The 22,599-nt window shown below is 55.9% G+C and overlaps 1 protein-coding gene across 3 annotated transcripts in view; it reads right to left on the reverse strand.

Annotated features, from left to right (window-relative positions):
- Positions 1 to 2,938: 2,938 nt before the first annotated feature.
- Positions 2,939 to 22,599, reverse strand: part of DMAP1 (DNA methyltransferase 1 associated protein 1) — a 46,684-nt gene continuing 27,023 nt past the window's right edge. For all 3 annotated transcript variants that reach the window (XM_034778839.1, XM_034778838.1, XM_034778837.1), the window contains exons 9-11: positions 10,289 to 10,361; positions 8,016 to 8,299; positions 2,939 to 3,249 (exon numbers count right to left, since the gene is read on the reverse strand). In XM_034778839.1, the coding sequence (XP_034634730.1) occupies positions 3,190 to 3,249; positions 8,016 to 8,299; positions 10,289 to 10,361 (417 nt within the window). In that variant the 3' untranslated portion in view covers positions 2,939 to 3,189. The remainder of the gene's footprint in view (positions 3,250 to 8,015; positions 8,300 to 10,288; positions 10,362 to 22,599) is intronic.

The following is a 22,599-nucleotide window of genomic DNA, read 5'->3' on the forward strand; positions in this document are numbered from 1 at the left end:
GGATGGGGAACCTTGGGGAGGGGCCAGATGTGTTGAGCTGATGCCCCCTAGGCCTGGACTCAGGCCCTGCAGCTGGTGTCTCACCTGGCCTGACCCCCCCGCCACAAAGCACCGGGGGGGCCAGAGGGTGTCAGGTGATCATGCCCGGGGACAGCACCACCCAGCTGGGGAACTGGGCTTGGAGCAGCTGCTGCCTCTCGCTGGAGCTCACCGAGGCCGCACGGTCACTGGGCAGCCCCAGCCTGGCAGGCGAGTGGCCCAGGTGAGGCCACACAGTGCACAGGGGCCATGCCAAGCCCCCACGTGAGCACCACAGTCTGCACTGAGCCGCCATGTGCCACGTCCCGCCCAGGGGCTGCCCGTCCTGCGAAGCCCACCCGGGTGCCAAGCTGGGCGCTGGCCTGCTCGCCCAGAACCCGGCACTTCCGGCTGCATGCTGCCCGCAGTGACAGCCCCTGGGTTGGCACAGGCGTCCCCGCTGGGCACGTAGCAAACAGGGCAAATGGGGGCTGTGGGCCCAGCTCAGGGGCAGCGTCGCCCCGTCCACCACAGCGGCCCGGCCGCGCTGGCAAAACCCGACAGGACTCTGGTGGCAAAGGGCTTGGCTGGCCAGGATGCAGCACGTGCCCAGGCCCTGGCAGGAGCGGCTGGGCATGGCTGGCTGGAGATGCCCGGGGAGCACCCAGGGCCCTACAAGCACTACTGTGAAAGACGCTGCATAGGCCCCGTTTGCCAGCTGTAGCAGGCATGCCATGGCCAGCCTGGCGCATGGGCCTCATGCCCCCCCATGCTACTGGCACTGCCCTGCTCTGGCCCAGACACTGGGATGGCAGCGCATGGCACAGGCACCTGGGGAGCTGTGCCCCCCCCCCCCCTGCTGCTGCTGGGCCCCACTGGCCCCACCACAGACCCATGCCCAGCCAGTCACAGGGTGCCAGGAGCCTCCCCCGCTCGCTACAAACACAGGCAGGCCCATGGGCATCACCCACGCCCGGCAGGGGGCAAAGGGGCTCCTGGCTGCCAGCCCATGGGGATTGCCGAGTGGGGCAAGGCCAGCACTAACCCCCATGGTACCCGCTACTCTGGGGCCAGGGAGCAGGTGCCCTGGGCACTGGCCTGGCCCCAGGGAGCAGAAGGGCCTGCACGCCCAGGTGCCAGAGCCACCCCTGAAGAGGGGCAGTGCCTAGGCTGGGGGCCAGCTCCAAGGGGGGTGAGGGGGTTAACGGCTCTGCGTAAGCACCTGAGCTGGTTTAGCAACCTGGGGTTGATGGCGGCTAATGAGTTTGCTATGAAAACTCGGCACTTGGCCTTTTCCCTTCGTTCCTGCAGGTGGGGACGTGAGTGGGGCCAGTCCCGGCCCAGCAATCGCCCCGCCTGCATGGGGGCTGCCCGGACAGCACCTGCCCCAGCACGTGCGAGTGGGGGGAAGCTCAGAGGGGCAGGGACCGGCTCTCCCCGTGGAGCCTGGGCCCTCCAGGGAGGAAGGGAGATGTGGGGGGCAGGGTGAGCGCTCCCTGGGCCAGGAGGAAGGGCAGCCGAGACGAGTGCTTGGAGGCCGTGGACTCGTCCCCTCCTCTGCGGTGCCCAAGACTCACAGCTGGGCGGGCAGGGCTCCGGGCAGCGCTGCTGGGCAAGCTACGGCCCCACGCCCAGCCCCGGGCCGAGCCACCTGCACACAGCGCGGGGGAGGTTACCATGCCCAGGGGCCAGCAGCTGACTGGGCTGTGGAGACAATGACACTGGCTGGGCGAGGTCCCACTACTCCCTCCCCCGGTGCCCCCCGGCCTTCGTCCCGGGCCAAGGCCTGAGCCCAGCTGGGTGAGGAGCTCTGGGGCTCATCTCCACCAGCCAGTGCGGGTGGGGCTCTGGGGCCCCCTGTGCATTGCCCCGCGGGAGGAGCTGCCCCAGCACCAGGCCCCNGGGCTCTGGGGCCCCCTGTGCATTGCCCCGCGGGAGGAGCTGCCCCAGCACCAGGCCCCCACCATGTGTAGGGCAAAGCAGCCCCTGATCCCGCAGCCCCCCAGCCCATATTGGCTGCCCCTCGCTCTGCCCTGGCTCCCTCCCCCGGCAGGGGGGACACAAGAGCTCTGGGTGCGGGGCTCTACCCAGCCAGGCAAACGCAGGGGGCTCCCCGGTGAGGCGGGAATGAGAGATGCCATTTTGCCAGAGGAAGCGAGCCCCAGACCAGGACCCAGCCCCAAGGCTGTGGGGATTTTGCAGCAGGGCCTCTAGGAGTCAGCCCCCCGCCCCAGGGCCCAGCCTGGCTTGGGAGCAGGTCACAGGGGCTCCCCGTGGTCAGGGCCAGGACAGCCCTCAGCTCTGCGCCTGGCCTGGAGGGAGCGGGGGGGAAGGGGCAGCCAGAGGCTTGTGCTCGAGGCCCCAAGCGGGGCAGTTAAAGACCCAGGACACCCCCCCGTCAGGGTGCACAGGGGGCTGGCCTGCGGGGCAGCAGTGGGGGCAGCGGGTGACGCACCGGGCTTTACACCCGCGTGATGGCAGCGTGCAGAACAGCCCAGGGCCGGAATGACGGCGGCGGGGCCAGAGACCGTCCAGCAAAGCACGGCCCATGCGCCACGCAGCAGGCGGCTCGGGCACAGCCTGGCACCGTCAGCACCTTGCAAGCCGGGCTCGGGGCCTGGCTCCTACCCCGGCCCGGGGGTGGCTAAAGAGCAGCCCTGGGCCTCCAGCTCCTGGGGAAGCAGCCACCCACCTCCCCCCTCAGCCATGCCAGGAGCCAAGGCTGCCCCCCAGCCTGCCCGGGAGGCCACAGCTGGCTGGCACCTCAGTGGGAGGCTGGCTCCAAGGGGGCAGGAAGCCGGGACTCCAGGGGGAGGGGGCAAGGCAGGAGGAACTGCCCCTCCCTGCCACAGCTCAACAGGGCTCTGGGAGTCATGGCTCGAGTGATGCCATGGCCCAGGCTAATGACGACAGACTCGGGGGAGGGGGACAGGGCTGTATTTACAGGGACACACAAATCCAGCACGTCAGTCTGCGCCGTGGCCACTCGCACGGCTCCAGCCGCCCGCCCAGCTTCCCGGCGGCCCCGCAGCGTCACCCCGCCGGGCTTGCTGGCAGCTGGGGGAGGGACAGGGGACAGTGCTGGGAAGGGAACGGCCCCGGCTGGATTCCTTCCCCTGCCCGGCTCCCACAGTCAGTCTGTTGCCGCGGCCTGGTGCTGAGCCGATGGGCTCACGGCTTCTTCACCTTCTTGATGGAGGAGGAGCTGGAGGCCGACTCCCGGCGCTTTCTCTGCTCCAAGGGAGACGGGAAACAAAAGAGAAGCAGGGTCAGCGGGTGCCCACGAGCAAACGCACCCAGCCGGCTCACTAGCCCAGCAGGCGCCGCGCCATGCCACGAGCCGGAGCACCCAGCAGATCGGGCCCAGAGCCAGACGTGAGATTGAGCCTCAGCTGAGCCCACTCGTGACAGGCAGGGAATTCCCCTCCCAAGGGACACAGGCTCCCGGCTGGCAGCCCCAACGCAGGACACACTGCACGAAGACCAGGCGCGGTGCCCAGCCCCATGGCCGATGCTGTCTGGCTCCGTACCCTGCTGAAATCAGAACGGGAGAGCTCCCAGCTGGGCAGAGCCCCAGTGCACAGGCAGTGCCACCCACGCCCGGGAACAGGGCCCAGTCGCCTGGGGATGACGGGCACTAAGGTAGCGAGCGAGACCCCTGCAGCCCAGGGGCAGAGACCTGGCACTGCACGGAACCCCGGTGCAGCCGGGCTCCCCCAAAGGCCACTGCTCCCCCGGGCTGCACAGGCCACCCGTCCCAGAGCTGGAGGTAGGAGGGGGGCAGTCATACCCTACACAGCTGTAGCAAACGGCACCATCTGGGAGAGCTCGAGGCAGCTTGTCTGAGGCACCAAAGCAGCATGCCCAGGACAGGGGTAACACCAAGGAGTTCCCAATCCACACCTGGGCTGCTATCCCCATGGTACAGAGGGGAAACCGAGTGGCAGAGCCAGTGACTCGCCCTGGCTCGCGCTGTGAACCCAGCTCCCCTGAACCCCAGCCCAGCCTTCCTTCCCGGAGGAACCGTCTAGGGCGGGCCCAGTGGGGAGCAATGGGGAGGGATGGGATCAAATGAAGCAAAGGAAAATGGAGGTTAAATACCAGGTCAGGGCCAGACTGGGGACAACACCTGGAGCCCGTTCTTTGGGCTAGTGAAAGGCGGGTAGCACGGGCTACAGGCTCAGTCCTGCCCCAGGGCATCACCCGGCTGATCCAACCTGTCTTTTCCATCACTCCCGTCCCTAGGTTCTGCCCCAGGGTGTGGCACTCCCGGGAGGTGACTGGCAGAGCTTGTGCTCTAGGGCTTACCCCCAACACGTGTCCTGGGCCAGCTGTAGAGGGGCCAGAGGGGCACATGCAGCAGCGTCAGCTGCACCTGGTTCAATCCCAGGGCACCCCACACCCCCAGCCTTCCAGTGGCACTCCCGGCGAGCCAGCAGCCCGGGAAGGGAGGCAGAGGAGAGGTGTCCTGCCAGTCCTACATGCCAGGGGGAGCCCCGCCTGCCCTCACCCCAGCAGACACCCGGCCCCGAACCTCCGTCTGCGCGGGGAACTCAGCAGAGGGCAATCTGCACCGCTCGGCGTTAAAACAACACACGGGGATTTCATCAGAGGCCTCGGCCCGGCTGCCTCATAAGGCTCCATTATCGGAGCAATACAAGTGCCCGAGAACTCGCCCAACGGCGTGAATAGAAGCCCTCTGAAAAAATCCAGTCCTTGGTAACCATCGAGAGGCCAAAGGCACATTTAAAACCAAACCCCAGCCTGGAAACAAAGGAGCCCGGGCTTGGCGGCTTCGCTGGCAGGGCAAGGAATTGATGGAGAAGAGCGTGTGCGTCTGATCATCTGTATATGGCCAAAGACCCATCTTTCAAATGTGTCACAAATTCATATTAATCCCCCTCCTTTTGCCGTGCGTGCCCGGCTCTTCCAGTCGCCTCGGGCAACACTGGGGACTGTCTGGTTAAAAAAAAATGTTTGACATTATAATTTACATGAGCCTCCAAGTCTAGTTGCTTTTCATGGCAAGGAAGGGTTTGAAAAGGGCCACATCCACCCAGCCTGGGCTAGATGTAACGTCTGTCTCAATACACAAAGAGGCAGATATTAGAACTCCATCTGGAAAGAAAGAACGATTGATCTTAACAATGTAACTTCCAGCTTTCAAACCGGCTCCGAAAACAAGAAGTCAGCAGGAGTTCAGATAAAGGAAGCTTAAAAGTCAAATAATTCCGACTCTGAACCCGAGACTTCTTAGACTCAAGGTCTTTTCCTTTCCCCATTAACGGGCTGACTTGTGAGCTCGGGAACAAAGGGAGGAATTCTGAGAGTCAACTCATTACGGATCAGTGAGTGGAGTCTGAGTCGCACAAATCAAAGGTTCTAATCTGGAGTAACTGGCTGAACTTGTGCTTGGAACTAATTTGTTCCAAGTTCGGCTCACCTTTCACCTCCCCCAGGCCGGCAGGAAAGTCCCTCTTGGGTCAGCGACACGCTGCACTGGGGGGGACCCTGGGTTGGCTTTCATGGCCGGAGTTGTACACCACCCCACCGCGGAGGACGGCCAGGCTGGAGTGGTAGGGAGGACCAGAGGGATACGGCAGGGCTGCCCTGGTACCAGGCTTCCCACCAGCTAGACCCAGGGCCTCGCCACAAAACACCGTGTAGGACGGGCTGCTGCCCACCCCAAAAGAGCCGAGAGCTCCTGCAACGTGCTCCCCTGAGCTAAGCCGCGGCAGCTCCCGCGGGGCTGGGAGATGCTGCCCCGGGACGCTGCAGGGCTGGCAGGGAAGAGAGGGCCAAGGACAGGCTGCTGCCCATGGGACACCAGGGCAAGACCACCCCAGCCCTGTCATGTGGGTGTGGGTGGAACTCCCAACAGGATTCCTGCAGCCCTCTCCCCTCCCTCTGCGATGCACAGGCGAGCGAGCCGGTGCCTCGCGGAGGGGAAAGGTTCTGCCTGGGCCACGCTCCCAGGTCTCACAGCTGAGAGCGGGGTCACGTGCGACAGTGGGGGGTGGCAGCACTAACCCCAGGGGTCCCTCCACGCAGCCAGCGCTGGGCTCGCAGCCCGGTCCCCGAGCTCGGTGGCACTGCCAGGCTCCTTGTGAACACTCAGCGCCCAAGGAGGAAGGGTGGCCCTGGGAACAGAGCCAGGCTGGGAGTCAGGTGTGCTCTGCCACCGACTCACTGCAACACCCTGAGCATGTCGCTTCCTCGTCCCGGGCCTCAGTTCCCCAAGCTGCCGCATGGGGACAGTAACCACCAGCTCCCCAGGAGGTGCTGGTTCGGGAGCTCACTTCACGCGGAGGGACCGTGCCTCCTCCTGTGTTCACACAGCCCCTTCGGAGCTACTGGAATATAAACATTAGGTGACAGGAAGGCCGGCTGGTCCCTGTACCACCCGCCCGCCAGCCTGCCCCAGGTGCTCGGCCGGCTCTGCCGCCTGCGTGGCCTTGCTGGTATCTCCAGCATGGAGCCAAACCCTGCTGTGCCGGCGGCTGGTGGTGCCTGTGCCCCAAAGCGCCCGAGCACACACCCTGCCGGGGAGCGGGCTGGCAGCGGTGGGGATGGGAGACAGACCCGGTGAAGCGCTGGGTCCGCCTTCGCCCAGCACACCTGCAGCCAGCTGGCCGGGGAGCAGCAGCACAAGTCTGCTCCTCCCCCAGACACCCCTCCAGCTGGGATGTAATTTTTTCCCCTCCAAAGGTAGCATCAAATGGTCACAGTGTGAATGCGCTTGACCTTTTGTCTTGGACTAATCTAATTGTGTCGTCTTTGTGTAATCAGCCGGTAAAGGTCAGAGCTGTATTTAACATGGGGGCCCTTTAGGTACCGAATTTGCCTTGCAGTGAATTAACGTGATTATATTTCTTTCAAATATGCCAGAGAGCAGGTCATTTTAACCCTCTCCGTGCTGCCGGCCTCGCCTCTTTGTTTGCAATTCCAGGCAGCGGCACCGAGGCAGAATGTGGCTGGAGACGCACAAACCCGCCCGCCCCCCAGCACACGCACTCTGGGAGGTCTCCCGGGACAGCGAGTGCTGTGAATCCGCCTGGAATGGCTGCAGCCTCGCCCTTCCCGGACCCCAGGGAGGGTCGAGATTTCACGCTCCCACAAAGACTCCTCTGCAAACATGAGCCTGCCTCAGCGGAACGCTGCTTCACAACTTCAGATTGTCACAAGCGAACAGGACATTACTCAAGTCCAGATGAATGTGTCACCTCTGTCGTTGACAGATAAGGTGTTCTCAATGCCCCGGACACATTAGCCATTTGGAAACGGGAAGGGCCGTGCCGCTCCCGGGGCAGTGTATCGGCTGAGCACGGGGCACGTCGGACAGCGCTCGGGGCTGCACAGGGCAGGCCAGGCTTGTCCTCTGGGGGCGGGACAGCCACCGTTCACAGCACTCCATGCTGGGGGGGAGCTGCGGGGAGACAGGGGCCACCCCATTTGCTCAGCCCCCGCCAGGGCGTGCGCCTGACTTTCGGCTTTCCCAGGGCGTTCAGCGCCTTGGCTCTCCTGTCCCAGCGCTTTCACAGGCTCCTCCCCTCCGGTCTTCACACCCCTCCCTCCTGCCCACGCCCCCTGCCCCTGGGTGTCGCTGGAGCTCACCGGAACTTGCCCATGGCCCACTCGCCTGCCTTCGCTCCTCCTCCCTCACGGGCCTGCATCTCGCAGGGGAGCTCCCTGGGACAGTACCAGGTAGGTACCATACCCACTCCTGCCTCTGCCAACTCCCTGCAATGCCAGCACCCCCCCCCACGCAGGGTGCAGGAACCACTGCCGCCCCACGCGTGCCACCAGGGGCAGTGCCAGGCCCAGGGTGGGAACACCAAGAGCAGACTTGGAGCCTAGGCTAAAGGGGGCACTGTGCTACCCCCAGCACTCGCCCCTGGAGGGAGAGACGGGCAGAGCCCCCCGCAGGGCTCAGAATGCAGTCCCTGGAGCAGACCTGATGGGGAGCCCCCTCCAGACGCCCCCATCTGCCTACTCACCGAGTTCGGGGTCAGCGGAGCTCCAACCACATCAATGATCTGGTCCTTGGCATCTCCCTTGCCCTCCTCCGCGCTGAGCCCGGCCTGCCCGTCTGCGCGGGCCCCCTCCATGCCGACGGGGCCCAGGCTGCCCGCCTTGGCCAGCGCCTCGTGCCGGTGCCGCAGCATCTGCAGCTCGTACTCGCAGTTGGCGAAGGCCTGCTTGAGTTCGTAGAGCAGCACCAGGTCGCTCCGCAGCTCGTTGAACATCTGCACAATCTCCTCCGTCGGCATGGGGCTGAGATCTGGGGGAGCAAAGGGAGCTCAGAGCTGGGCACCCCGGCCCTGGGAGAGGGGAGACACCCCAGATCCCACACCCACGCCCACTGCATGCCCAGCCAGTGGTTTCACAGCAGTTAACAGGGCCAGAGAGCTCTGAGGGCTCTGGCCAAGGGGTTAAAAAGCAACCTCGCCAGGTCGGGGCCTGGGAGCCTTTCCCCTCCGGGATGCTGGTTCAAATCCAACTCCAGGCAGGAGGGCTTGGCCGTGGCATCCACCTCGGACCTGGTCTCAGGCCAGTTCCCAGTGGACAGGTGTTGATAATACACACCCCAGCCGGTGACGTCCCCTCTTCCTCCAGGGCAGGACTGAGACCATTGGCCTGGTGCTGCCCATCATGGCCCTGTGTTACAGCCGTGTCTTACGGACGAGCCGAGCTCCCGTGGCACCACCTCATACCTAGACCCCCCAGCGGGACAGGCCGCTGCTATGAAGAGCAATGCCTGAGGGGTGGGAGAGGGGGAGAAAATCCACACGCAGATCCCTCTCCACGCAGCACTGCCTGTGTGCAGGGCTCCCGACCCGGCTCCTTCCCCTGCACCGCGTTGACCTTGCGTGTGGCCATGCTGGAGCGCACGCCGGGCGAAGGGCAGCCGGAACGCTCCTGCCATCGAGTGGGAAGGCGGAGGTGCAGAACCTCTGCCAGGCGCCGGCTCCCAAGGCTGCCCCGAGAGCCCAGGTGGTGCTGCCGTTCCAGAGCCGGAGACATGCTCTGTTCCAGCTTCACAGGCCCAGAGACAACAGCCTCTGCTGCAATGGGGCCTTCACTGCCTGCCCTCAGAGCCTACACACCCCAGGCCCTGGGCAGCAGCCATTGCTCCTCGTCCCGCCAGCTGCCGAGGCAGGATCATTCTCCTGCCCTCCCTCAGGAGGCTCCTTTGAAGCTATCCGAAGCCCGTGACCCTGACCCCATCCCCGGCGTCCCTCATGTCCTCTCATTCCTAGCGTACCTCACAGCCCAGGCTTTCCCCGGGTTAGCATCTGCTCTTTTAAGCTGGAAAAACAACTGACACACCTTGATTCTGTGGGCAGGAAGGGGGGCTTTGTGGGTGCCCCCACGGGGACTGTGTACCAGCCTGGCAGCGCTAGCGTGGCACGGGGGGACCTGTGACAAGGGCCTTTAGCGCTGCCCATAGCCGGGGCTGCTTGTGAGGCATTACAACAGGCCACGGACGAGGAAGCCTGAACACTAACAATGGTTAGGCCATGTAGTTACTGAGCATGCTCAGGGACCTCTTCCAAACCTCGGAAACGTTGCTTTCTTGGGGGGTTGGGGGTGGAACATTGCATGCTGGGATCCGTCGTCGCTCTGGGCGAGCCTGCGAATGGATTTCAGCAGCCGGGCACGGCACAGAACTCTGTGGGCTGCGCTCCGGCCACCCCAGCGATGACTGCGCATTGTATGTGCTAAGTGAACGCGTCTCTCTGCTGTGAAGCCCCCAGAGTTCAAGAGCGAGGGATGTGTGTTTACTCAGTGGCGGCACGCCGGAGAGTCACCCAGCAGGCCAGCTACTGAACGGAGCTGCACAACCCCAGACGCATTTTGGACTTGCCACCAGGAGCAGTAAATTAGGAGGAAAGGAAGCTTGAAAGCGAGCCAGGGCACCCCTGAACAATGCACAGGCCGTGGTCACTAGCACACTTAGCAGGCACGGCTGAGATTGGCCTTCGCAGTGCTATGCTGCCGCTCTTGATGGTTAAAAAAGCCCCAAACAAGAGAGAGACAAAGGCCCTTTTAAACCAGTTTTCTTCTGGGAGGGGGGGAAAAAACCCTGCGCATCTTGTTCTGGCTTTTGCCCTTTTTTAAAAAAAAAACGTAAAATATTATTTTAAACCCCATTCACATACTGTTATTTAAGAAACTGGCTGTATTACTAGGGGAAAAAATAGCCCATCTAGACGACAAAGGCTTGCACTGTGTGTCTCTTTCTCTCTAGCATGCCCCCTTTACTCACCTACTCCGAGTTCCATCAGCATCTGCTCCAGGGCTTTAATCTTCTTCTGTCCTACCGAGCTTGGCAGTTTCATCTGGAACACAAAGGTAACCGAGCCACACAGCTCCGAGTTAGCCCTCACTCACAGCCGTCTAGTTCAAAAGGCAAGAGAGCTTTTCTTTTTATAGTGCAGGGGGAAAAAAAAGCAAGCAAGCGAGAGAAAGGAAAATCAAGTGGTAAAAGAGGGAGACAGAGGCTGAAAGTTTTCAGACTAGGTCCGAGGGCAGGTATTGAAAAGCCTGGCCGTGAGGGCTTTTATTTTCCCTCGTGTGTGTGTGCAAGACGCGCTGTTTTACAGCTTCCACATGTCACTGAATTAACAACAAAAGTTCTTCTTAGCTTCAAACCCTCTCCCGCGGCGCCCGGCCCATCAAAGGGCTCATTTACTCAGCGGCGAATGTGCAATGCTGCCCTACTTTATTCGCTTTAGCCGCCTTGATTAGACTCATGCGCTAACAGACTCACTTCTCCTTGTCCCTGCTGAGCCCCAGACCTGTGGGATTCATTTACAGAGCGGGCTTTATAACAAAGGGAGAGACAGAGAGCACAGTTACTTGACTGGCGGAAGTGTGAACACACATTTGCATTGGAGCTAAGGGGCTAGGGGAGTGAGAAATCATCAGATGTGAGCTATGAAAGGGAATTGGAGCTGGCCGCGGGAGGAAGAACGCATACACTTAGCAGGGTCTCGGCCGCATTCCCTTTGGGCTCTAGCTGCTCACACCAGACATTTATCAGAGCATGAGCAGCCCAAACACGCCGGGCAAGAACAGGATTCCAGCACAACACACCCAGGGGCCAGCCAAGCTCTCAGCCGGGGGAGTGCTGCTCTCGCAGAGAAGGGAGCTGAGAAGTCCATGGTGCCTCCCATCCCTCGTCAGTGCTAGGAGACCAGCCAGGATGGGCATGGCCCCCACAACGCAATGCACGCTTCCCACTCAGACCCTGCGAGTTGTGCCCAGCTATCGTGGGGACAGGGAGCTCAACAGGCAAGGAATGATTCAGTGATGTGCTAGGAACCATGAAATAACCAGGGCTATCACCACACACACCAGCAGGGTAGGCCGGACGGCCTAGGGGCTAGGACACTGGACCGGGGTTCGCTTCCCAGCTGCACCACAGACTGGGTGCGACACCTAGCGAGAGTCACCCAGGCCCCGGAGAATCCTGCCCTGTCTTAAGGGCCCACATCAGCCAGGAGTTTGGGGCTCGCAGACAATACGATGATGCATCTCGTCAAACGGCCACAAGGAAAGCTATGGGCAACTGGCTGAAACGGTCCTCAGGGGCGAGTCCGGACCAACGCACTAGATGCAAAGTTACATGTTAACTTTAAAAGGGGGAATGGCGCCAGGGCGGGGACGCTAGTTAGAGGGACATTAAAGAGAGGAGTCACCGGGGTCAAAAGCCTGCAAGCAGCACGGAGACTCCATAAAACCACCAGAGAGAGGCTCACACTCAATTACATCCCAATCCAAAAAGACAGTCGGGTGCCAGAAGAGCGTCACCATGGCTGAACAGCAGAGTCCCGGGGGCCATTCGAGGCAAACAGGCAGCTTTTCAAAGTTGGAAATCCAGTCCTAGTTACGAGAATAGGAGGGAACCCAGACTCTGGCAAGCAAAATATCATTGGCCAGGCCAAGAAAGAATCTGAGCAGCAACTTGCTAAAGACAGAGAATCGAACAGTAAAAAAATAATGAAGTACATGAGAAGCAGAAAACCTGCCCCACAGGCCGACAAAGGTGCTAAAGGAGTAGTCAAGGAAGACAAGGCCACTGCAGAGAAGCTCCATGAATTCTTGGCAGCGGTCTTCACTGCAGAGGATGTAGGGGAGAGTCCCACATTGGAGCTGTCCTCATTGGTGAGGAATCTAAAGTCGCCAGGACCAGATGGTATCACCCTGGAGGTACGAAGGAACCCAAATACGAAATTGCAGAACCACTAACTCTGATACGTAACCAATCGCTTAAACTGGACTGTACCAGATGACTGGAGGGTAGCTAATGTAACACCAATTTTTAAAAAGGCTTCCAGAGGCGATTCTGGCAATTACAGGGCAGTAACCTTAACTTCCGTACCAGGCAAACTGGTAGAAGCTACAGTAAAGAACAGAACGATCAGACACATGGATGAACACGATTTGCTGGGGAAGCGTCAACGTGGCTTCTGTAAAGGGAAGTCAGGCCTCACCAATCTTTTGGACTCTTTCAGGAAGTCAACAAGGACGTGGAGAAGGGGGATCCAGTGGATATAATGTACTTGGATTTTCAGAAAGCCTTTGATAAGGTCCCTCACCAGTGACTCTTAAGAAAACTAAGTAGCCATGGGATAAGAGGGAAGGTCCTCTCGTGGATCAGTACCTGGGTGAAAGACAGGAAACAAAGGGCAGGAATAAATGGTCAGTTTTCAAAATGGAAAGGTAAATAGGGTTCCCCATGGGTCAGTACTAGGACCTGTGCTGGTCAATATATTCATAAATGATCTGAAAAAAAGGGTGAACAGTGAACTAGCAAAATTTGCAGATGATACAAAACTACTGAAGATAGTTAAGTCCAAAGCAGACTGTGAAGAGTTACAGAGGGATCTCACAAAACTGGGTGACTGGGCAACAAAATGGCAGATGAATTCAACATCAATAAGTGCAGAGTAATGCATACTGGGGAAAAATAATCCCAAATATACATATATGATTGGTTCTAAATTAGCTGTTACCACCCAAGAAAGAAAATACGGGCGTCACCACCGACAGTTCTACGCCAACTTCAGCTCAGTGAGCAGTGGTGGTCAAAAAGGTGAACAAAATGTTAGGAACTATCAGGAAAGGGATAGAACATAAGACAGAAAATATCACAGCGCCACTAGACAAATCTCTGGTGCGCCCACACCTCGAATACTGTGTCCAGTTCTGGTTGCTGCACCTCAAAAGGGATACAGTGGAACTGGAAAAGGTCCAGAGAAGGGCAACAAAGATGACCCAGGGCATGGAACAGCTTCCATCCGAGGAGAGACTAAAAGGATTAAGGCTGTTCGGCTTAGAAAAGAGAGGACTAAGGGGGGTATGACGAGGTCTATAAAATCATGAGTGGTGTGGAGAAAGTGAATAGAGACGTGTTTTTTACCCTTTCCCAAAATACAAAAACCAGGAGCCACCCAATGAAATTAACGGGCAGCAGTTTAATACGAACAAGAGGAAGGACGTTTTCATCCATTGCACAGCTAACCTGTGGAACTCATTGCCATGGGATGTTGTGAAGGCCAAAAGTACAAATGGGTTTTAAAGAACTGGGTAAGTTCCTGGAGGATAGGGCCGTTGATGGCTATTAGCCAAGAGGGTCAGGAATGTAACCCCATGCTTGGGGTGACCCTAAACCTCTGAATACCAGAAGCTAGGAGAGGAAGATGGGGTGGATCACTCCAGAATTGCTCTGTTCTATACACTCCCCCTGAAGCTCTGGTACAGGGCACTGTTGGAGGCAGGGTACTGGGCTAGAAGGGCCATGGCCTGACCCAGTGTGGCCGCTCTTATGTTCTTATGATCCTTCAATCATGAATCTACAGCTCTGGCAGTGGGTCAGGTTGGAAGGAGGGCTCCAGCTGGGGTGGCCTTGGGGCACTGGGTTTAAGGAACAGTTATATTTAACCATCTGGACGTGGAAGTGAAGAGAACTCTGACGAAGCTTGTAGAAGACACTCAACTGGGATGAGCTGTAAACCTCAGTGAGGATAATAAATGTAGGAGAAGGGAACCTAGAGAGATTAGAGACAGGGAATAACAGAGTGAGCAGCTACTACAGGTAAGACAAAGTAATCCACAAACCCATATCCTCTGGGAAGTGGGTGTAACTGAGACACATGCTGTGGTCAGCGAGGCCGCACGCTGGACAGGCGTTTGCAGTGCTAGACGGCAGCACAAAAGGCCAGTGTCACTTTGAGGCCGCATGCTCAGAAGTGTCAGATCTGGGAGGGGTCAGTCCCTCTTTCCGCAGCTCTGGGGGGCATCCCGCAGGGACCGCGACCAACGGGAGGGAGCTCAGAAAAGAGCCACACAATGATTAGGTGACATGGGGGAAAGGAAGAAGAAAGGAGCCGAACACGTCTCGTTCGGCTGAGACACGACACGCAGGGAACCCATTACAGCCGGCAGCTGTGTGACCAGTAGGAAAGCCAAGGAAGGAGAGGAATTATTCAGTGTGCTTCACATGGGGACAGGGAGAGCCGGCAAACTGCACAGCAGGAAGATGCTTCTGACAGCAGGACGGATGAGGCTGTAGAACAGAGGAAGTGGGGTTTATCCCATCACTTGGGAGCTTTAAAACGAGGTGGGACAACTGGAAACCCCCCCAGGGAGATGGGCTGGATGATCTAACAGGTCTTTGCTATCCCTACCTCCCCTGACACGAAGTGTTTACAGGGAACCCATCGCCAAGGAATTGCAATTCTTTCCCTCTGCTTTCTCTCTCGGCACAGAGTTCTGTAGCTACATATTTTTCACCTCGCTGGAGCCCTGGGAACCAGGCCTCAGCCTCACCTCTAAGGCCTGCACGGGGGCCACCACCTCTCTAGCCAAGACAGGAGTCCTTTGCAAGCCTGCCACACCCGTGCCAGCTCGGTGCATTCCTGACCCAGGCAGTGCCGCAGGACAGCATGTCACCACACAGGGCCGTCCTGGCCTGGCCGGTTGCTAGGGACACACCATAAGGAGCAGGGGCAACCTGGTGCCCTATCAGCAGCTCCGCTGACTGTTCTGGCAACGCCTTCGACTGTAACTACACACGCTCCTGGCCAGACAGTGCCTGGGAGCACTCCGCACCTTCTCACTGTCAAGCTCTTCAGTCAAAGTTATTGGGGGGCTAGAGGGTGGGGGCAGGGATGGGGGCACCAATGGACCCAGACCTCACTGAAAAGGCGCAGAATAGTGGCACAAGAAGAGCAGGGCTGTTTGGGTTTGTTTAGGCTAAAAACACATCAATTAAGCTTCCCTTTAATTCTGGGGGAGGATCTGGTCTGTGAACAGGAAGGCTTCATCGGCTTCTCAAAGCAAGAGTATATTTTAATTTTACCATCATTAAGAAAATGTTATGATTTATGTGGCTGCTGCCGGACTAATACCTTTAAAATGTAGCGGGCTAAGCCAATTCATCTTTAAGACTGATGAAGGTTGATTGCTCTCTATGCAAAATGTATTAAAACTAAATGAGGAGTCTATTACTCACACGCCGTTGATAATCTGTTAGGTAGGCTCCGTTAGCTAGGCTGTCTCATGGCGGGGGAAAGCATTGGTGCCCGGCGTGAAGGCGAGCGCAGCCCTGGTTCGGGCTTCAACCGCTGTGGGTTTTAAGCAGACACGGGTTTGTTAGAGCTGCACCACCCAAAACAATCTGGAAGGCCAAAGAAAGATGGCAGCACTCCCGCCCAGCGCTACTGACCAGGAGACATGCCCAGGTTGAGGACAAAAGGACAGGCGTCAGTCTGGCTCACGGCTGCGCCAGCGGCGATAGGTTCAAACCCCGCTCCAGGTCTTGGATTTATGCCCAGGCGTGAGAGGTGCATCTTTAACATGAATCTGCAGACCCCACAGGTCCCAGCACATAGTGCTGCATCCTGAACTGGAGAGCCGGGCTGCTTGGCTCAAAGTAGAGCACTGCATGCTGGGATACGTGGTGTCTGAAGATCACCCCTCTGAATTAGATGAGGGTGCTGAGAGCGATCAGCAGGCCTGGCCTTCAAGCTCCTGATGAGTTACCAATGTGGCCCTGGGCTGAGCAAGGCTTGGGCACTGCCCCTGCAGAATCCTGACGAGAAGTACGTCCCTCCTCGAGTTTAAAGGGAGAATTCCCACAGAGCTTCCTAGGTGAGTGGCAGTTGCCCTTTGCGTTCCCTCTCCAGAGGAAGCTGTTCTTGTTATTTACTATTTGTAAAGTCCCCCTATAACAATAGCCGGGAATAGATTGCTCTAGTCACAAAACTGATTAGCTGGGATTTTGGAGGTTAATATATTTTGGATGCTTTCCTCCTCCGACAACGTCTCCTAACAGCTCTTTTTGCAAGACAGCCCGTGCTTATAATTACACCAACATCACTTTTGATTTAAGGACTGCAATTCTTTGTCCTTGCTATAAACAACCTGTGCTAAGCGCATGAACTGGGTGTATCAAGAGAAAAATAAATAAAGGGCAACACACTAATGTGTCACACAAAGCCGCGCAGCTACGGTAGCCACACCTCCCAAGACAGAGACAAGGACACTTGGCCTGGGCCCCCGATGCTGGGCAGGCAATGCACCTGGCCCGGGAGCTGCGGGAAGCACCCAGGTGCCTGCCTGCTCACCACTGCAGGAGGGCATGCTGGGCAATAAGTGGGTGATGCAACGAACAGAGAGAAGCAAGCTCACTTTCGTAGCCCAGTTCCTTCCTGGCACAGTCCCTGGAGTTGGTGGGGGAGAGGCCTGTGCAGACCTGGGCACTGTAAGACTTTGACATTCGTCTCAAAGCTGAGCACCTGAGGGCAACAGAATTATCTGCACCTCCATTTGGGTCTGAGTCGCACCTACATGGAAACTCACTGATTCACGCTGATTACTGCGAGCCCTACTCAGATTAATGAATTCTACCAATTAGTGATGAAACAAACAAAACATGGTAACAAAGAGACAAGGATACGGCCTCGCAAAACAGACTTGGTTCATTTGTTTTTTGTGCGTCGTTTAGTTTTCCTGATTTATGATAATATGTCAGAGCAGAGCAGTAACCTTCCTGGAGTCTCGCTTGGAAGAATAACGAACTCTTAGTAACGCGAGACCTCCCCACAGAGTGCCCAGGGATTCCTTTTTTGCTGGGAAGTGGTTACAGGCTGCTGGGGCTCTGTACACAGAATTCACAGCTTTACGGATTAACAAGGAAGGACTCAGCGAGGTCCTGCGGCAGGATGATTATATCATATTGGATGCTCTGCCATGGCCTACTATAAACTTAGGACTTTCAGAAGCTCAGAACGCTCTCAAAAACTTGACTTCTGGGGCTGACATTTCCATGCTTGGTCTCTCACTAAAATGGTTTTGTTTTGTAAAGTTTGAGTAGCATTTATTAAGTCATTTCACACAAGTTGTTCCCGGTTTTAATTCAATTTTAGGACACCCTTTTCCTCATGCTGAGTTTTGCCATTATAAACCCTCAGCATTGCTAGCCCTGAGGACTGTGCCCTTCCACCATTTTGCAAAGGAAGCTACAAGCATTTAAAGAGTCAATTGTGTGCACACATGCTCGTAATGCTGACAGACACCGGGCCCTCATTAGCACTGCAGCTAGCCTCCACAAGGAAGGTTTTCAATGCAGAAAACTTTCTCCGTAGCCAGCTTTCCGTGTGAGAATGCGTTCAGTGCTGACGACTTTCTCCTCCTGCAGAGCCTGGAGGTTTGCAGGAGGAGGGAGCCCAGAGCTGCACATGAGGAACGCTCTTTTGTCCTGGGTGGCGTAGGAGGAGGCGTAAGGGCAGCCTCTCCCCTGGGGTGCAGGAGCACATAGCTCCCTCTCTCCCACAGCTTGAAAGAACCACAGGAGCCTAGCAGATCTGGAATTTTAAACAACAGGGAAATTAAAATACAAAAATGTACGATTATGGGAGCGAGCATTTAAACTCAAGAAGGGAGGAAATGAAGACTGAATGTGCAATCTGACCTTGGCCTCCTTGTGTGCATACATTATAAGGTTTTAATTACACAATCACATTTTCTTTCTCAAATAAAACGACACGCTTTTCCCCCCGTACAGCCTCAGATGCACCATGCAGAATCCTGTCGTTCTGCACAGTGATGTGTGTGAGCCACAATAACAGAGTTCAGGAAGGTCATTTAAATGAGGAGACAACAGCAAAACATACTTGCATGTCATTTGTACTCGCGGTTGGCACATAGGATGGTTTACAGTTAAATTACAGTATGAACTCTCAGTAGCTACGCATCAGTATCGGTGATGCTCAAAACAATACCACCTGGGGTACAGGCTACTAGTCAATACACTAATGTTCTTCAAAACAAACTTGGGAATGCTGATTTACGGAAAGGATTATTTTACAATTCACTTGGCTTGAAGGTAAATCTATTGCTAACTTTCAAATCAGCAGTGAAAAAGTATAAATTCTGTACACAACAAATTCTTCTAGGAAATGAAGGAAGAGGTTTTACTAGCGAGATTTCCTTTAGGAGATTGTAAAATCTTTCTCAAGGGTGTGAGACAGACTCAGAACCAAGGAAAGAGGAAGTTAGCTAAGCTTCCAAATAACAGATACAGAAAAATACAAAAATACCCTTTGAGATGGATGACACTGCATTGCCCTGATACATGGTTTGAGTGACTACAATCAATTAGAAAACTGCGCTAGGCGTAACTATCTCCAAAGGAAATGTTTTGTTTCAACGTACAATACTTCTGGTGACTACATTATTAACATAAAGAATACTTTATAAATAACTCATCATGTGCCCCAAAATGGAGAGAAGAGATGTATACCACATGATAACTTACTGGAAGAATAAAAATATATCGTACAAGATGCTACAGACTTGTCCCTAAGGTTGAAACAAAGCAATCATTATCTGAGAACTAACGTGATCGTGACGCAAAAGACGGTATCACAATGAATGTGCACAACAGGGTTACGGCTGCACACTCAGCCTTAACTTTGGCAATTCTTGACTTCAACACAGGAACTGCCAGACTGGATCAGGCCATTAGCCCAGGATCCTGTCTCTGACACGGGCTGGTACCTGATGCTTCAGAGGCAGGCACAACAAATCTTGCAGTAGGATGTTATTCTCCCTAACCATGTCAGGGACAGACCTTGCCAGTTCTAGATTGCCTGACCCTGAAGCAGGAATGTGTATATCAATTCCATGTTGTTTTAATCCTTGCTATTGTAACTCTGCGTGATCTCATTATCCACATACCATTCAACCCTTTTCGTATTTCCTTTTAGCAATTTTAAATTGGCTGCCTTTCAATTTCATTGACTGTCCCCCCCTTGCTCTTGTATTCGGAGCAAAGATGAACAGAAGCACTTGCTCTCCCTTCTCTTCGCCATTCAATATTTTGTATCCCTTTATCACCTCTTCAAAAAAAAAAAAACCTCCCAAATTTTCCACTCCTTATTGTCACATTCAGGTACGTTTTATAGACATACAGGTATTAAGAATGCATGCGCACTCCCACACATCCCTTACTAGTTATGCTATATATAAATATTACTCCTGGGGGAATTCTGCATCACTGCGCATGGGCAGAATTCATGTCCCCCGCAGATTTCTTTGCTTCCCCGCAGGAAAATGACTTTCTGACAGGGAAGCAAAGGGAAGCTGCAAGTGCAGTTACGCACCACTCCCTAGCTGCGCAGGTGCATCGTTTCAGGCACCCGGAGCAGCTGGCAGAGAGATAAATCACTTGCAGGGCTGGGGACACCCCAGCCAGTGGCTCCTACCCTGAGCCAGGATCAGCTGCTAGTCCCGGCTGGGCTGGAGGCAGGGGAGGACAAGACTTCCTCTCTCTTCCCCTGCAAGGAGTGGCTGGGGCGGTGTCAGACCCACCCCCAGAAACCTCCCCCAGCTGCAGGAAGCTCAACATCCTCCCCAGCTTCCTGCCCCCATCACTCCTCAGCTGCGGGGGGGGGGAGGGGTGACTGTGCAGGGAGCTGCTCCCCAATCTGCCCAACCCCCGTGCATCTGGACCTCCCATACACAGACACCCCTGCCAAGCCTCACCCCATACAGCCAGAACCCCCCTAGTCCTCCATTCCCGAACCCCACTGAACCTCAACCTCTGCATCTGGAATCCCCCTGCACCCAAACCCCCTGTCTCCAGACCTGCACCCAGACCACCCGCACTGAGCTCCCTGCACTCAAACCCCCACCCTGACAAGCCCCACCCCCTGCACCCAGACCCACCCTGCTGAGTCCCCCACACCCAGACCCCTGTGCTGAGCCCCAACCACTTTCACCTGGAAGCCCCTGCAGAGTCCAATCCCCCCTGCACCTGAAACCCCCCCAACAAACCTTTGTGCATCCAGATCCCCCCACACCTCGACCCCCCACTGAGCTGTCTGCACCCAGACTGTCCCACACAGAATCCTCTCACCCCACACCTGGATCCCCCCCACACTGAGCCCCTCCACACTTGGATCCTGCCTGATTGAACCTACATGTGTGCTGTCTCAGGATCGGGTGCAGCCTCACCACTGAGGCCATGTCCCAGGGGTGGGGGTGGGGAGGCTGCAGGGTGATCTCCCACCTTCGTACAACCAGTGGTCAGTGCTCCCCACTGCCATGCTGGAGCCTCAGCATTTATTTATTGACAAATAAAACTTGCAGAATTTTAAAATACTGTGCACAGAATTGTTGGGTTTTTGGCGCAGAATTGTTGGGGTTTTGGCGCAGAATGCCCTCAGGAGTAATATAATACACCCACTGGCACATTCCACAGGCATGAATTTGGATCAACCTGCATAACTTGCTCAGGCCCTCACCACTCACGGATAATGTGAAAACAAATTCAAACCAACCAACACCCCATCATAGCACCAGGTCCAGCCTGCATTTCCCCCTCTGAAGAGTAATGTCTCGTACCCAAGTCTACTGTGGTGTGCAGCAGGGTCTGCACCCAGCGATTTCCCTACAGGAGAGGTGCCAGGAGAAGCGACAGGAACACTTCACTGTCTAATCCATAGGACGTTTCAGACTTAGAAACATGCTTTCCTGCCTGCTACGGATGTGCTGATTACCATCAGCTTGGAGTGCAATCAATACTAAACAAATAAATTATTAATTGCTTCAAGTAATTAAATTTATCAAATCCAAATAAATATAACTGATATTTTATGTCACTTCTTTCCAAGCCCAGGCTCTGAAGGGCCGATATTGATCAAGGGAGGGGAGACAGATGTTTCCCATGTTAGCAGCTGAGGAGGTCTGGGTTTGCATTAATGTCAGGCAAGGAGCAGAGTCAAGACCCTCTGATGGAGAGTAAACAGGCAGCGTGCTTGGCCATTTAATTGTGGGTCAGATCAAATATGAAGAATAAACATTTTAAAAGACACGCATACAAACCCCCTCCCCCCGCCCCGATCTTTCACGGGAAGCCTCATTCATCTTGGAGCTGTGGCAGAAACCCAAACCCTGCCCCAAAGAAAAAAAAAACCAAACCAACCACAGTAAATTGTAACTCATTAATCAGTGCTAAAAAAATGCCCAGCTGGCTAGTAAATATTTAAAAGCCAGTGAGGGCGAATATTTGAATCAATGGGAACTAAAGCTGTGTTCAAAGTTTTTCTTCCTCTATTTCTTTTTTAATTGGCCTGACCGGCAATTTGTCTACAAGATTCTAGTTAGCGGGTAGCAAGCCAGCTTGCTGGCTGGAAGCCTCGTTTGGAGGGTAGTGCCCGGCTGTGAACTAAACGAGTGAGCTGGAGTGTCCCTCGGTGCACTCTGCGGATCTGAGCGCTCAGAGAACTCCTTTTCATCCCAGGGTTTTGCTTTGTCCCCAAAGAAGACAACATTTAATTCTTTCTCTTCCAGCCATCTGGCCGCCCCACACACACACTTCACAACAGGACAATACTCAGTCCCCCAGCACGTGGGACAGGGCTGCACGCTCCCACCCTTCCTCCTCTCCCGTGGCCAAGTGCTCTGTTACCGCGGGGGCCTGCTGCCGCATTAAAATAACAACTCATCACTCCCAGACAAAACTGTTATGGGGGAGTTAAGGCTGAGAGCACAGATAAGCCATTTAGAGTAAAATACATTACAGAAATGTTGTAATTATCCCCAAACCAAGCACAACAAACCCAGGAAATTCAGAGTTAGAGGTTAAGCTTGAAAGCAATCCAAACCCACTAAGGTATGGAAATGCAGTTACGACACCCAAACCACCTTAACTCTGCCCTGCAGCGACACCATGTAATAACCATATGATTGGGGTTAAGGCTTGTTAGTGCTTTGGGGCCCGGAAAAGAGTCCAAGGATTTTTAAAGGCACATTCTATTTTTTCTTCTCTTTTCTCTCATAGTGTCGCACCTCCCACCCCCAGTTTCCTTCCCTCCTGTCTCCCCACTTCTCCCTGCATACGCACCCCACCCATGCCTCGTTTCCTCTGCAGCCTAAAATCCCCTTCCGAAGAACTCACAACAAGTCACCCTCTTTCGTCCACCCGCTCCAGCTGTTCTCAATGGGACTGATGCTACAGGCTGCCCTCAGTTAGGACACCCTCTTTAACACGGCCACTGACTCCAC

The sequence above is a fragment of the Trachemys scripta genome, chromosome 8 (genome assembly GCF_013100865.1).
Source record: "Trachemys scripta elegans isolate TJP31775 chromosome 8, CAS_Tse_1.0, whole genome shotgun sequence".
Classification (NCBI taxonomy): Eukaryota; Metazoa; Chordata; order Testudines; family Emydidae; genus Trachemys; species Trachemys scripta.